General features: G+C 41.4%; 1 protein-coding gene across 2 annotated transcripts in view; it reads right to left on the bottom strand.

Moving 5' to 3' along the window:
* The window catches only part of PARD6G (par-6 family cell polarity regulator gamma), a 38010-nt gene extending 21138 nt beyond the window's left edge, over positions 1-16872 (bottom strand). The window contains exons 1-2 of one of the 2 annotated variants that reach the window (XM_053467103.1): positions 16466-16872; positions 7462-7684 (exon numbers count right to left, since the gene is read on the bottom strand). In XM_053467103.1, the coding sequence (XP_053323078.1) occupies positions 7462-7684; positions 16466-16537 (295 nt within the window). In that variant the 5' untranslated portion in view covers positions 16538-16872. The remainder of the gene's footprint in view (positions 1-7461; positions 7685-16465) is intronic. The other variant, XM_053467101.1, reaches the window with a different exon arrangement.
* Positions 16873-17354: the final 482 nt, after the last annotated feature.

The following is a 17354-nucleotide window of genomic DNA, read 5'->3' as shown; positions in this document are numbered from 1 at the left end:
AGCAGCCCCAATAGTGGTCAGCGTGCAAGGTCTTGGTCACTTTGGGAGGGATCCAATCACTGGTTTGCTCTTTAAGCCCCACCATGCTGACAAAGCCCCATGCATCTATACACATACATATTTATAAACTCTGATAACGAACTATAAATTACCCCTCTGGTGCAGCGGAATAGAAAAGTTGTAAGAAGGAGGAGTTAATTGCAGATTTAATACTGCAGTTGAAACTATGTATTATCATCTCATCCCAAACTAGGGTGGGTAGAGAGGCCATACAGTGATATACAGCGTTTGCTTTGGTGGACGGTGTACACAGGATTCCACATGCAAGAATTTCACACATACATATAATACATTACAAACCCATAACATGTCCAAATAAATGCATCTGAACGCAAATTGTTGCACAAGTCTATGTGACTTAAGCGTAATCCAAGTCGGTGTCCATTTGGTTAGCAGGACAGGCAAAGCACCGATACGCTGAGAGCAAAGAACGCGTCCCTGTGCAAGGAAGGGTTTTTGTGGTCTCCGTGACCTTCTGAACATCAGACCCCAGAGGCAAAGGAACACAATCTGCAAAAGTCATCAGTTGTTAGGCACAGTAGACCCTTCTCTGTATGTCCTAAAAACTGCTACACTGCACATGGTATACCACAGAGCTTGGCAAATCCCAGGAGCCAGGTGGCCTTGGCTCGTAACTTTACTTGTCATTTCATTTGAGGACTAACCTCCTAGAAGATTTGGCTGTTTGGCTCATAACTTCTATACGAACTTCAAAAGTTGCCATTGAAACAACATTTAAAACATTACATTGTCAATTCTGTACATCTTTAAAGAGGAAAAGTCTACCATAGAAGCCTCAGAACTGGCCATAAACAAAGAATATTAGAGATATAGATATAGGCTTTGCTCTAAATAAAATCAAATTTTTTTCTAAAAAAGCAAATGAAATTCTAAACAAACATTTAACCAAAAGGCACAAGAAGCTTAGGGACCTCAAAACAGTAGGACTGTGAGCCCTGTTGTGAGTTACAACAGAAGTGCTTCAGTTAATGGAAACATAAAGCGCGTCCCAGCATGGCATATGCAGATCCGGAGGCTACTTTGTTTGTGAAACCAGTAATAATAATTAAAATTATTTTTTTTTTTAAAGTTCTCTTTTTAGGCAGTTTTTCAGACTAGCGTGCATACAATAGGACCTGCGCAGTATCTAATTCATACATACCCAATAAAGGTCTTAGTATCTGACACGCTCAGAGGGCAACATTTAGAAGGAGAAAGCAAGGTTAAGAATGAGGAGCCAATTTGAAAAAAGACTAATAAATTGTAACCCCTCTAGAGAAAAACGTTAAACACAGCCACTCAACCTTAGTCTTACACCGACAGGACATGTTTATAAAGTCACGGACCTACACATATTGCCTGGAGGAATGTGCTGTAACATTAACTCCCAGCAAATTAACTAAAGCCTTTAACTGAAGGTGGTCAATGGTGATTGACTTGTCCTAAATTAAGCTTCAAGTATACATATATCCCATAGTGTTTCTAGCCAAATACCTCACCACCAGCCATTTTTAAAAGTGGGTTAAGAATAAGATGACAACAGCTGGAGAAGATCTTCCTATTCTTTATACGAGGTTCCAAACGTATGCTTTTCCTGGAACGATGAATGAACCCGGAATTCCATGAAAACATTTAGTCACCTAATGGGAAGTATTATAGATCACAAAACTAGGTCCAAGTACTTTCTCGGGCTTTGGTTGCCTTCAGATCATGACAATGAGAGGAAGCAAAGTCCTCAAGGGATTGCCTTTTAGAGAATATAAAAAAAAATATGACCCTTGTTCTGATGTCTTTGAAAACCAAGTCCTACCTCAGCTAGCCTATTTCTTAGCTTTTGAAAACTTTAGACCCCATCCTCTCAGCAGATTTTTAACACGGTAGTGGAAATCCACCTAACATGTGAGGTGGCCTTGATGTAGACATCTGACAGGTTAAATTCATTTGTTTAAAACCTCACTCTAAACTCTTGATCCTCCCCATTCCTTCTGCTTCCCGGTTTGATAACGTAAGTCCCTGTTGTATATCATCCTTTCCCGGGTTGTAAAAGGATAGTAAAGTCTCTATACCAACTACAAGGGGGAAAAAAGATGCAGGAGGGGATTCTTTAGTAAATAAAGGGCCAGAGAACCTGTAAGAAAGAAAAGTATATCTGATATAAGCCTAATAAGCATTTGGCAGAACCAATTGTTTTTTTATGCTTATATTTCTGTGCCTACACATTGCGCTAGTACGTCTAATTTTGTCTGAATAGTAAAATGAGTTTTGTTGAATATCTTCCAATGGAGCCGTTTAAAAAGGAAAGGCTGTTTAAGCAGAGGGTAAAAGTGCTTACTGTAGCAAATATTATAAGAGGAAAAACAATTTGCTCTCCAAGATCAACTTGTTTTTTTTATTTGTGCTTCTACAGAGGAAGTTTCTGGTATTCTAAGCTATGTATCTTTTTGACCATCGCTATTTAGGGTTCTCAGAACATATTCTCTCCCTAGACTACCACCTGTTAAAGTGATTACAGGGGTCTTTATTAACCATATTCGGATATATTTTTTCACCATAATGGACTGACTGGGAACAACATTTGCTTAAATATATGCTTATGACATGAGGAGCGTGTCCAGGTGGCACGTTGCCATCAAACGTCATCCAGGGTGCCCGAATGCAAGTCTTCCTGGTCTTTCCTGTGTAACAGCTCACACATGTGCCTTGGTTGCCTTTCCCATTTGTGGGGTGGTAGTGTAAAGGAACTCAGTTGAGTTTTAAACCTTAGGCCATCAAGTTGGGCTGCCTTTGCTCTTGCCCTGTTGGCCCAAAGATGCAATTTATCTTTTTCTTTCTACTACATAGTTCTGTTTACCTTTAGTCTAAGCCCGTTTCTTTGCCATGTTTTGTGAGTGGCATTCAAAAATGTATCCACGGTATTTCAGCAGATAGGTTTCCTTAAACTTGAATTGACAAACACATCTCTAAGAATTCTGTGCTTACATCAGACTCTGATCCAGTCTTTAGCGATCCCAAGAAGAGAATGTACCACGTCTGCCCTAGGACAAGGCAGTATAAGACTAAGCTCCAATCAACATGTAATCAACTGCTTCCGACAGCAAGACCATTCCAGAAGCATCGAACTTGGTGGTACAATTTACAAGTATCAATAAATGTCTTGTTTTTTGGTAACACTTCAAAAAGGTTCAAATAAGTTACCAAGGGAGAAACAACGGCAAGAATAAACCAGTCTAGCTGGCTACCCCCAATGGTATCCAAATGGTGGGTTTCTGGTGTTTTAGATCTATAAACATTAGAAATGTTTATTTAGGGTACTGAACTATTGAATGTAAAATCCGGATAAAGCCACAGATCTACTCTAAGTGGTTCGAGGAATTTGAAAGGTCACTTCTGCGTTCTTCCCATAAAGCTGTTGGGACTTGGAACAGCTGGTGCATTAATTAGCGTAAATATACACACCAGTGACCTGCTATCAGTAGGAGACCTCACATAGGATTATTTATGTGCAAAGCCTTAACCCTTGGGTCAAGACCTTCTAGATCTATGGTAATGGCCCCAACAGCACAACAAAACGTATGTGCATGTAAAGTATCAGGAAAAAGGCACTTGTCACAAAGTGTATAATTATTCCAGGTTAAAGGGCTTTCATGTGAACATGCTATAATCCATTGTAATGATTCAAAACACAGAGGAATTCTACCTGCTGGCTATAATTAGTAACACCCTATAGTTAGACATCATCTCAAATGTCAAAGGGGTCTGCGACAGATGCATAGATACACACACACACAGTTTGCCCTTTTCTCTACTGTAAAAGCATACATGTAAAATGTAAAGGCGTTTTAGTTTACTAAGGTGGTGATGGATAAGTGGAACAGCCTCTCAGTAGAAGTGGTAGAGGCTAATACAGCAAAGAAACGTGCACATACATGGGACAGGCATACACCTATTCTGAATCTAAGGCAAGACCAAGGACTGATTAAGGCTTGAGTCCTTACAGCAGAAAAAGGTGTGCAGATTAAATGGACCAAATCTTTTACCAGTCAACAAATTCCTAGCAGGGGCCACACAAGTATCATGACCTTTGGCTTCTCTCTAAATGGACAGAACGTCAAGGCTCTTGATTTATCACATAATAAGAATTCCATCGTCAGGTCATGTAAAGGGACGGGCTACACCAATTCCCAGGATTTACAGATGCCAGCGATGTCAAAACTTGTTTTTCTCCAAAACGTTAGTCTAATACTTTCCAGGAAAAAACAAAAAATATGTTTCCATGGCATAGAAAGCAAAGCCAACCACAGAACACCTATTTAAAGAGATAGATAGACATCTTCTCATTCACACTATAACCCAGTGCGCAAGAAGAATTGTGCTGTTTTTTTCTTTTTTAAACAGTTCAAACCTGCTGTAAGGTTTTCAGAAAACTGCATGTTTCTAGCTTTCTTAGCACACTTTTCTTAGCACTCCTTATCATACTGCCTTGTGGTAAACAATCGAATACCTCAGTCTAAATCACCCTTCCTGACACTAATGGAGGAAAATATTTCATTGTATAAACTGGACTTCATTATTGCTACCATAAAGAATCAGCTTGATGAGGTGGTTGAGCAGAGGATGTCATCCAAAATATATAACGTGACTGGCAACAATGGCTGCCTCCGGGTCTGCGGGTTAGCAAATGTATATTAAATCAGGATTTTGTTAATCCCAGCCTACGTTACTATATACAGCACTGTAGTTTTCACTTTATGTTCAGATCTGAAATGCCGGTCATTCATGAATGCAGCTAAATTAGGTCCTAAAACATCTTCTTGGTGTTTACGTCATGGGTCTTCAACACCTTCCGTTGAAATTAAAAACGAGATGCAAATTCTGGAACGGTTTATGGCTTAAGAAAAAAAAAAAATAATGAAAAAAATAGTGGTCCTGGTGTGGTACATTTTAAAATTCAAAACTGGTCTTGGGGGCAGCGCAGCCTCGTTACTAATCTCCAGATTATCGTGCAGAACATCTAGATGTTTTTATGTACACTAGTGATCTCCAGAAACGTCCTGATGCTCTCATGGTAAAGTATGCCAATGAGAAACGTGTCTATTGCCAGAATCCCATCATCGCAGGTAGTGAAATCTTATCCAGAACCTGTTCTGGGTTGGACTGAACATTCCTGAAAACGGAAACAGATTTTGCCTTGGGGGAAAAAAATCCTCAGCTTTTACAGCTTTATTTTCCCTGTTAGGAAGAGAAAGGTAAATCTGTTCTGTGACCTGTGACCGTTGAGTAACAGATGCCAAAGGAAAGTTAAAGAATGCGAAAACCGCTACTCTTTGCTTATTTTCACTTTCGCCCAAGGCAACCCCTATTAAATCTCCATACTTCATTGTCTATTGAATACAGGATACAAAAAGCCTTACTCACAAGTAACAGGAAACCGATATCATACAAGTGCAACCCGGATTCTGCCCAGGTCTGGGTAGGGCAGGGATTCACAATTCTACGGGCAACATTACTAATATTTCAATATTCCAAAACAAAGGGAGGGTTGATGTTGGCGATGGCACGGTGAAGTGTTTATACACAAATTAACATGGCCTTAGGGAATCCCTAATTGGCTTTATGAAACAAAAATACGTATAGGTGATCTAACGAAGAAGAAGGAAACTGGACCATGCATGGACACATTGATTTGAATGCAGCCCAAAGGGGTAATCTGGCCGGGGATACGAAGAACGACGTGTCCGCAGTAAGTCTTCAGAACTCAAGTGTATATATGATTAAAGCAGGCTGTGTGGTTTTGAAGAGAATAGTGCGGCATACTGAAGTAATGGTACTACCGGCTTCACTTTTCCTTGTGGAACCCTCTTGTTCGGCGGAATCGAGCGCTCAGACAAGGCATCACGGGTTCCTGCCTGCATGCTGTGGAGCCACGCTGATCCGCACCTTCCCGTCCAGCTGCTGGTAATGTGTATTCTGTTCTAGAAGTCACACAGCGGGGGGAGAGGAACAGCGCGTCCGTGCATGCACAACATTCTAAGCCAGACTTAAACGCGGTTGGAAACCGGTAACTGTATTCATCTCAAAACCATCAGCAAGTAAGACTAAGCGGAGCGAACAAATGCAGATCCCTATGGATTTACCCTCATTTCAAAAGGGATCTATTTTATTTTGCTCAAAACTAAACATAATCGTCGTAACATGTGCATAGCAGGAAAAGGAAACCAATATTTTCAACACAAAAAGGCACCAGATACTGTATTCTCTCAGGTATAACATGGGGCTTAATTTACATTTAAATATTTAGGATCACTATTCAGTAGAGAAGTCTTGTAATTTTGTACCTGTATATAATAAGCCACCATCTCAAAGTGTCCTAAAAATGAGTTTCATACATGAATAATTACCTATTAACAACTAAACAGTGTCTACTTTGAAATAAACACAGATAAAATGGCCTACAAACAAGGTCATATGACTAATGTCGAATGTTAAAACAAAAGGAGCGGTCCCTAAATGAAATTAAGTTTCCGTGTTATCTGCAGCCACGTGGCAACCATTACTGTCTCATTTCTTTTCGCAGGGGTTCAACGAGTTTCTCCATGTTACTTAGAAAAACAGCAAATAAAGGCTTTTAAAAAAGCAGTAATGCCCCGGGAAAAGTCAGGTTTACACGGCTTACAAAACAAAATTATTGCATTATTTCTCACACTGTAATAAATAAGTATTCACCCATCAACCAGGCATTTAATGGGTTAATGTATAAACAGAGCAGTGCGGGATGTCCATGCAATGCTAGTTAGCCCTCAAAATTATAGATTCCGACAGGAAACCTCTTCATGGTGGTTTGCAATCTGAGCCGAACTAGCCAATAGCCTTTCAGGACTAATCTTGGGGGTATATGGTTTATTTAAACAAAACAAAAAAAAATCCACAAAAACAAAACAAAAAAAAAAAAAGACAATTGCTATGTCTCTTTATTCCACTTCGAACACTGGAGACGAATGGTTTGTCCTGATTGACCGTCTTTTACTCTCATAAAAGACAGAATTAGAGATAAAAAAAGAAGAAGCCCCATAGAGAAAAAAGGAGGTGACATAGTAAGGCAAGTGTAAAAAAAAAAAAAAAAAAAAAAAAAACTAGGCTAGAGGAATGTGGGTCGGGTGGAGCTGGCTACCTAGTGCCTTAGGCTTTAAAAATCTGGACTTGTTTATACTTGTCCGTAAATCAAAGAAAATAAAATGATGCTATACTTAAAGCAGCATCTGCAAATGTATCAACCAGTAACGTTATAGTTACTATTCAAGCGAGGTCCTGATACCGCAGTTTCCTCGCTCACGCCAGATTCTTACCATTTCTCAGACCACGTGTACTTGCAGAATATATGCATATGGCAAACCGATATCTTACCTTGCCTCTGTATAAATACTCTAAGCAGCGGGTTTGCACTAGATACGGCTTTGCAGAAGTTGTCATCGTTGTTAATTGGAAGGAGATCTCCGTGAACGTCCGCATAACCAAGCATCACATCAACGCTGGAGATGTTATGGACGTGAAGGAGAAGGTTGTAGAACTCCTCAAACGTTCCGGGTTTGTGGCGGTTTAGCGAGAACCTTCTGAACTCGGCTCCATACTGCAAACACAACAACAGTGAACTGTTAGAAATGATCCTCGCACGTTTTCACGAGGAAAAAGGAGTAGTGCCCGGGCATACATGTATCGTATAAGATGAGTTGAAGGGTCTCTCTACCAAAATATGACAGTCAGAGGGTTTAGCAGAGAACTTTCACAAACGAGACCGCAAGCACACTAGAAGCATTTCCACCAAGTCTATACCGAGGCGTAAGGTCACAAATAACAACGAAATACACAAAGTATTAACATCAAACAGTCTATGGTCATTTCACCGTTAGGTGGGGCTAAACTTAACATGTTGATATTATTATTATAGAAGGAAGTGACCACATTTTTTGAATCATTTTCCAAACAGATCAGCAGAATTCAAACATTTTAATGTGTATCAAGCTTTCCAAGCAAACAAATGTATTCAAATAGAGCCGCAGGTAATGCTAGCAGAATGCTTGGTTGTATAGCGAGAGGCATTAGCAGTAGAAAGAGGGAAGTGCTCATGCCGTTGTACAGATCACTGGTGAGACCTCACTTGGAGTATTGTGTACAGTACTGGAGACCGTATCTCCACAAGGATATAGATATGTTGGAGAAAGTTCAGAGAAGGGTTAATGGATTAGATAGTCTTGGATACTGACAAACTGTGCACTATCCGTAATGAGTTAAAGCGCTGGACAATGTTATAAATACAGGTAGCCGGATTTCAGAACCTGGACATTAGAGACAGTAAGAGTCAAGGAAGCGAACAGAAATCAATGAAAGGAATAATGTCTTTAACTAAACTTCCTGAAGAGGTATCCAAATCAAAACACCCAACGCAGGCATCACATAATGTTCTTTACTGTGCAAATCTAGGTTTGGGGACTGAATTTTGGAGTAGATGTCATATTTTTGTAAATTGCACCAGGTAATCTACTTTTAGACGACTGCTCTTTAAAGTTTTTAATACTGAGTAAAAACCAAAACACAACAAAAAAAGATGGGGGGAGGGGGACCTTTCTATTCTCTGTCCTGAAGTTCTCTCCCTTCTTCTGGACAAGACTTAACGAAAGCTGCTTGAACCAAACAGTAACCTAGTAACAGGGGGGGAGGTATATAACAACAACTTAACGGGGAGGTATATAACATTTCTAATACATATATAAATGGCTTAGTTAGATATTTCTTTACCCAAAATAAACCTGCGTGCTGATGAAATGTATGAACTTGGAGAGGTGATAGATGTGAATTTCATCCTAATACCATAATGGCCAAACAAGTAGTAGTAAACGATCACTTACACTCACTTCTGGGAGCGTAAAAAGTGTTTATATGATCGAGCACACTCCTCTCCGCCAAAAAGAGGAGATCTTAATAAATCTCAGTAGACCTTTCATTTTTAGCCTTTCCTCTGAAGGCTTAATCACATAAAACCATAAATCTTTGAGAAGCTGCATTTGCGTCACATGAACATTTAGTGTTAAATAAAAAAAAAAATAAAGAATGAGGCAACATGTTTTTCAAAGGAATATTTCTGGGAAGGGTTTGGGCATTAAGGTTTCTAAAACTTGTCTTAGTTACGAAAGAGTTCCATTCGTTAGATTACGTGGAAAGGCACCTTTAAGGTTACCTCGCTAACGAGCCTATAGAGCCCCATAGCCTATACAAGCAGGGACAGGTCATATATGTGATACAATCTAAAGCAAGCATTTGTTTTCAGACCGGAACACATCTCCTTAACCAATAACCCATTAAGCACTTATCACGGTTTTAACGCCACTTACAGCACCTATAAGTTATGAGAACCAAAACCTGATTACAAGGACTTCTACCCCTAATAATGTTAAGCTATGTCATGGATTGTTCTCACCACGACGAAATATTAGATAATGGGCATCGCCATATTAAGTAAATGAGAAGAAACAGGGTGAGAACCAAAAGTAATTTTTTTAAGCACATATCCTAAATTTTTTGCTTTTGTTTCCTTTTTCGCATGTACAGTTCCCAAAGAAGCAATTATAAAGCAAGGAGAATACTTATCTGCTGACAAATTGTATACTTTTAAAATCCCATGTGTGTGTGTAACAGGAAACCACACAACTGGGGAAATCCAGAAAAAGATGCCCAAAAAAATAATAATAATTTAGAATTTTAGACTATAGAACAGAACATACATGTTAGTCCAATAGTGCCTGCAAACAAAAAGCAATCCATCTGTGTTATGAATATAGGCAACTGTGCCATAATGGCTGGTACCACAAGCCCCTGGGACCCTATAGGAGCAGGGGTGTCTAACCTGCGGCCCTCCAGCTGCGACAGGACTGCATCTCCCATACTCCTCAGCCAGCCCCTTAGCTGAAAGAGCATTATGGGAGACATAGTCCTGCAGCAGCTGGAGGGCCGCAGGTGGGACACCCCTGCTATAGAGTTGGGAATTGTGGACAAGCCGAATAAAAATCAGAAAACCTTGTTTGCAAAGGAGCCAAAAGGAATTGTTAAAGTACCAACAACACTATATTGCTCAATAATGAGAATCCATTACATTCAATTATATATCGTATAACCAGTAGATTCTGTATCGCTGTTACAATAGGGTACAGTGAAAAAAGTTATCAAAGACAATCTAAAATGACAGTAACATAATCACATGTTAAACATCCTGAGCACCAGTTAAACCTCCAAGGAAATCAAAGAGATTCTTAACAACAATATAGTATTCATTTTACTGCCAACAATTATTATGTGCTTAATTACCTTTAGACAGATCTGTAGTTTTTAAAGGGACTGCTTTACAGAGGTGAGTCAGGGTAAGGCAGCCATTGTAACTGTATTTAAATGGGCATTTCAACCTACAAAAAGTAATCCATGTATAGCGAGTTATTTTTATAGCATAAAGTGGCTTGCCTGCCGCTACCGACTCCCATTAAAAGAGCTGGTCGCATGTTATAGCTGTTACTCATAGGCCAATTGAATGGACTGAAAGCAGAGTGAGTGAATGAATGCTGCACACCCGGACCGTCATGGAAATGGCTTTTTAAAAATAGTACAGAATGCATTCAATAAAATGATCAACAAGAAAAACAAAAACCTTGCTCAACATTTGTCTTGCCTCATTGATGACATTTTATAAATTGATATTATGATGATATATTAAGAAGCTACGGCAGATCTGTCCCAGCGTCCTTCTCACACCTAGACAAGCGAAGCTACACCTTTTCTAATGGACAGGTCGAAGAAAAAGGATCACAGACGAAGAAGGTGAATTAGGTGCAGGAAAGGGGGATTTTGGTTAAGGAATGTAGCTGATATTATGGGTACGCAAGACAGGATTATGTAAATGGAAGAGAAGGATGAATATATGAGGGGGTAATTATGTCTGTACAAGGGAATTTCCAGGTATAATGGTAGGATTATGACAGGTTAACCGAAAGGGGTTTTTAGTTTCCAGCCATATTCTCCCTTACATACTGAAATGAAACCCCTTTCTGTTCGAGAGCTAGACTATCACTAGTTAAGGAGATCATAATGTGTAGTGGTGGATCATCAACTATGGATACTACTGGTGACATAAAAGCAGTCAGATTATTGCAAAAGGAATCCACATTTTTATGGAGGTTACCAGAGAGACTTTGCCCCATTTTCCCCTATACGGTAGGCAGGTTGAATATTTGATGTTTACATCAACACGTCTGGACTCACATATAGACTACTGATTTGTCGCCAAATTGGTTCAGTGCACTTGTGCGAGAATGGGTGGCATGCGAACACCATTCAAGAAAATAAGGTACACCCACGATTATTGCTGGGATGGGGAAACTTACGTAGAAAATAGGATCCAGATTTAAACTTCTAGGAGTCATGGCTACTTGGTTGATTGGATTTATCAAAAGTGCCTTAGTAGAAGACAAGGACAACTTAATTGATTACTGCCCTTCTAGGGCAAACTTTTGTTTTGGCACTAGAAGGGAGATGCAGCCAAATTAATATATAACTGCTGAGCTACGTTAACACAATTCCAGAAATGATACATGCTTTATTATCCAACTACAAATCTCTGCTCAAAAAGGGGCTTTTTTGGATTCTGTACTAATGGGTTCTAACTAAGTCAAAGAATATATTGTACATAAAAAAAGCAATAACATTGAAGCGTGAATATCTGCACATTTCTGTCCTGGGCTTCATTTACCAGAAAGCACACAGAGCTCAACAAAACGTTCACACAACCCAATCAGAACACACAGACTGTAACAGAGACAGACGCACATACTTGGTTAATTTACAAAGCAGTCATGTACGTCGGCCTGGCAGCAGATTACAAAACAGATGACACTGGCTGTTAAGCTTAATAATGTGTAAACAGCATAAAAAGGCCTGTAGACCCCGACGTTCTACTGAGACAAACTACAAAGTAACATGACAAATCTCCTTCAATTATTCATCTCCCTACAGCTTTATATATATATATAGCATCTGTGTCTGTTAGGAGAAGCTTCCCGTGTTCTATTTTAGAGAAGTAACCTCTCTTTTACATCTAAAAGAGGTCACTTAATGTCCAGGACACGTTCTGTAGGTCATCTTGTTGACTTATGGAAACTGTAGGCATGTATTCCACACAGGGCTGGATCCCCACAGGAAGACGGAACAGCTGCCGGAATATCGGAATTCTTGGAAGCACTAGAAAGGGACACACCAGAAGCACAACACATGCGGGTGTCAAAGTGCACACTCTGTAGGTTTGGAATATGCAAATATAAATGGTGTATGTTACACCAATTACGGTTTAAAGGATTTTTTGGCGGCATAGTTATTGAGTGAATAGTGCACATACTGATGTGTGCTTAATAGGTAGGTGTTAAGTGAAGCAGTGAGCTGGAAAGCTCACCTAAACTGCATGGGTGTCCTTAGCTCCTGGTTCCCTCTGTGCACATGGTCTGCAGTAAAAGCTACTCTTGACTTTCTCAGGTCGCCATGGTGACTAGAAACCATTTCCTGGCACCCAGGTTTTTGCAGGGCTGCCATCATGAATCTGGCACCCCACGCTTTCCTGCGGGGGAGCCGGGTAGCGATTCCATGAGGCTCCCACTTGGGATCCACTTGCCTCATCACGCACCCATAGGAAAGCATAGGGTGGTGGATTCGTGATGGCAGAGGATAGGCAGTGGCTTGGTTGGCATCTACAAGGTGAGAGGGAGCGTGTGTGTGCTATAGTGTCAGAATCAGTGTGTAAGTGTGTAAAAGTACAGTGCTGGAGTCCATGTGTGTATGTGTATACTGTGTGTATACAGTAGTGCTGGAGTCAGTATGTCCAGTGTATTTTTGTGCCTGATTCAGTGGGTATGTGTCTATAATGTTTGTGCGTGTAGTTTTATACATGTGATACACTGTTAGCCATTATCTGCTTGTGTATAAGAGTGTGGTGCTAGCATGTGTTACTATAGTGTGTTTGTGAGCATAAGATGTTCAATCCCCGGACTTCCTTAACTAGACATAACAGGGTGGTACTAGCAAGCGCTAACATCAAACAGTCCACACATGAAGTTACATTTTGCATCTTTTCCAGCAATCCTTTCAGCAAGGATGTAATTTATTAAAAAAGGATGGTGAGAGTTTTCAAAGGCTGCAGTAGAATTATTATAAGCCAATAGGTTGTAGTCTTGTGATCTAGAATGTATCCAGAACAATTGCTCTATTTTTTTTTTTTCCTCGCTCGGTGATGGCCATCGTTCCATGAAGCCAAATCTTTTACTTTCTTGGTAGCACCTGAACATCTCTAGGCGATAAACATCCATGCATCTAGTGTGTACATGCAGACACAGGCAGAAGAGGCGCATGATTGCGTGCTCCCAACGTGTTCTCGCTCAGCAGCAGGCTTCAAACATGAACCTTGCTGAGATTCTCATCTATGGTACTGACGTAGAAAGGCTCTAACATCCAACATTGTGGCTAGTGCGTCCCACTGCGTCCCAGGAAACGGCATTAACAGCATATCAGCATATGATAGCCACGTCCCTTTAGATTGTGATTTTCTCACATTTGCAGATGCATTCCTCCACATCCCACCGCTATATTTGCCTCTTACCATCACCTCCAGTGCCCAGGCTTATAGGAGATGCCTTCGGCCGAACACCTCCAGCTCATGTGTGGAATTACTCACTGCCAGGCTTCAAGCCAAGTGTTGACTCGGAGTACTGTTCCAACAAGAACCCCTGTGCATGCGCAGAAAGTGCTCCCATTGATTTCATTGGCTGTTTGGTGGTGTGAAAAGAGGCCCATGGAGACGAACGTTGTGCTGCAGCTCTGGAGCTGCAGATTCTCCTAATAAGAATAACTATTTCTTTTTTAAACAGGTACATAATTAATTTACTTACAAAAGTACTTCAACATGAATTATTTGTGAGCTCCTTTGATGTAATAGTTTTAGATGCTTTTTTATAGTACTATGTTATCGCAAGAAATAGGACCAAATCAGTGGCCAACTAGCCATTTCCCAATGGGCAATCTGATCATGAACCAAACTAGATTTCCTGAAGTTCATGCTATTTAATCAAGTTAAAGGGACAACACAGCCATCGTATGCACTTTAATGGCTTTAAAGAAATAATTCTCTCATGTTTGGTTGTCACTTTGTATCGCGTGTAAGACAATGTGAGCCATCTAGGGTTACAATCAGAACAGTTTAATAGTTGTTGCTCCACCTGCGCAAGCTCTAATAAAAGCGATGTAACATTATAAATGCCATTCTCCAAACTCATCAATTACATAAGAAATACTTCATTCCATCCATAGACTGGCCAATCAGAAGCGCGGCCGACAGATAACTCATCACCTGTGGCGGGGCCATAACATTCATGGCATTCTAACCGTATTCAACCAATCCGATGCTAGCTAAGCATTATGGGAGTTGCAGTCCTTGCTCATTGTGAATGGCCCTGGCTCTTTTCCCCTCACCATGTCACATGACACCTTACTGGACAGGGCATTGGGCCATAGCATTTTAGTTGTCATGGGCAACATCCCAAACATTCAAGTGCTAATGGAGGAGCAATATTACATTGATCTTACTACATAGCATTTGCACCTTATTTCTTAGAGTAGTGCTTACATATTCACTTCTCACAGCGGAGGGGGTGGCCACTAAACCAGTTTGTTTAAACTTTTCGAGCAAGTGACTTACTATAAAGGGCTCATTTACAGGAAGGGATTGGTTGGCCCTCCATAATGAATAGTTAAATCATGTGAACTATGCATTATTATTATTTATTGTTTTATATAGCGCCATCAAATTCAGCCCACCCTGTAGGGAAGGCACATCATAACACATAGAAACATAGTTTCAACTCGCCTGTAAACTGAAATCATCAGGGAGGCTGGTATTATTTAATGGGGTCACATCCCATTGTACAGCGCTACGGAATATGACGGCACTATATAAAACAATAAATAATCATCATCATTTTTAATGTTATGTTTAGATGTTGATCTGCGTGTGATGTCACATCCGCCCCATCACACGCGCTTACTACCCTGCCGGATCTCCGCAACCGCACCGAGCTTCTAGAGCAAGTTGAAACAGGACAGCAGATGAAAGCCCTGCAGATGATTCCACGCAGAGCATCGCACTGACTCACCGAGGTGTGGAAGGCAGCTACAAACATTGAGAACAGCGGGGTCTAGGATCGGCCATCAACAGACCCGAAAGCCGCATCATCTCTAAATAACAAGCGCCACGGTCTCTAACGCTTACGGAAGAATAAACTATACAAAAAGTTTTATGGTAGATAAGAACTATCCGGCCCATCTAGTCTGAGTATTCCCTCCTGCTTCATCAGTCCTTGGCCTCGTCTTAGATGTAGGATAGCCACATGCCGGCCGCTCTCATGGACGTTTAGATTACCTAACTGTGTTAACCTTTACCACTTCTGCTGGGAGGCTGTTCCACTTATCCAACAGAGTAATACTTTTTTTTTTCTCTCCAGGCCTCTGACGGATGAATGGAACAAACCCAGGTTTATTGATGTGTCTGTGTAGAGTCTTTCCAGCTGCCAGCCGGCAGTATACAGGACATACAGAACACAACATGTGCATGATGTTAAAGGGAGGCATTCACAAACCATGCAAGCCTTCTCCATTCTCCATAAACAATCCCAACCGCAGTTGTCACGATACGGGACGGCATATCGCAGAGTGTAATAAATCACATATATCACATTCTCCAAATTGGGTTCATTCAGGCATGGTAATGGCGGCATTAACAACACGGAGATCAGGCTGCGATTCGTAGTGGGGTTTATCCAAGCAATCATAGAATCTGACGTTAGATAAGAATCGTTCGGCCCATTTAGTCTGCCCATATTACTTGATGTATAGGCTTAGTCCTTCATCGGTTAAACGCTACCACTTCTGCTGGGAGGCTGCTCCACTTAGCAACCGCTCCATAAAGTAAAAACAATAAAGATATAATAAGTTTTCATTCGAAATTTATTTTTTCCATTATTCCTTCTGTCACATCTAGGTTATACTTGCTCTAGATTAAGAGAGATTATATAGAAAGGATCTATAGGATAGGTGCATGCTGAGCCGAATGCCCCAAACATTGTATAGACAGTATGCTGGACAGATTAACCCGTGCGCTGCCGGATACTGCCCTTCAGCAATGAATGGGTCGTGCACTTCAATCGTGTGTGAATTCTTCGCATTCCCCAAGTGAGCGCCGCACAAGTAACAAAAGAGATGCGACCAAGTTCCGCAGCACCGAGCGCCCTCATTCATTCACAGCACGATCGCGCACATACACCGAGATCCTTACCTTGCTCTTCACTTCCACCGCGCTGCTATCCACATAGCGCAGAGTCTGCGACTTACTGAAACTTCGATTCATCTTCGCGGTTCTGCCCCCCCTTCCCCAACGCCACCCTGCTAAGTCCTCCCCGGCTGCCGCGCTGGGTCCGGGGTCACTGATATCTCCAGCTGCCCGGGTGATGGGGGTTGATAGATGCCAATAGAGCGCGCTTTGTTATGTTCCAATAGGCAGATCAGTGTCCAGGACTGCAGAGTGACTCCCGATCCGCTCACAGCGCCGCCGCTGCTCCTGTTTGGAATGATCACTCCCGAACTCAACGCGGTGACGTCACAATGCAACGCAGCGCCCAGACACACACGGGCTCCGGCCCCCTTATTCCATGTGCGCGCTCGCTGCAGACTCACGAACACCCCGCGCCGGTGCAGCTACTGCCGGCTATTCGTTCCTACTTTATCGCTTTCCCGGAAAAGCGGTGCTGTTACCATAGTAACGTCTGAGTGCCGGCGTGGGTCCTACCATCTCCTCAGCCTATGATTGCTTTCACAGATCACGTGATGGTGAATCTGAATCCATGGGAACAGGATAAGGAGAACAAGCCCTCCCCCCAGCAAGTGGGTATAGATTTAGGACATAATGGGCCGGGACAATCTTTCTAAACCCCCCCCCCCCCCCCCCGTAGATGGTGCACAGTGTTTAGCTCAGACATAACATCACATCCCAACTAGGACTATACTGAGAAACCATCAGGGACTAGCTCAGACCCCGATCACTTGGGTTTATTCACTAAATGGAGAGTTTGCAGGAGAGTTGTGTCTAAGCTCATTGGCTTCACTTTACATTACGAAGAGACAACTGAGCTCCCACTGCAGAATGAGCTTGGTTGACCCTGTATATG

Source organism: Spea bombifrons, chromosome 5 (assembly GCF_027358695.1).
Source record: "Spea bombifrons isolate aSpeBom1 chromosome 5, aSpeBom1.2.pri, whole genome shotgun sequence".
NCBI classification, from domain to species: Eukaryota; Metazoa; Chordata; class Amphibia; order Anura; family Pelobatidae; genus Spea; species Spea bombifrons.
This window is presented reverse-complemented; position numbering and strand designations above follow the sequence as displayed.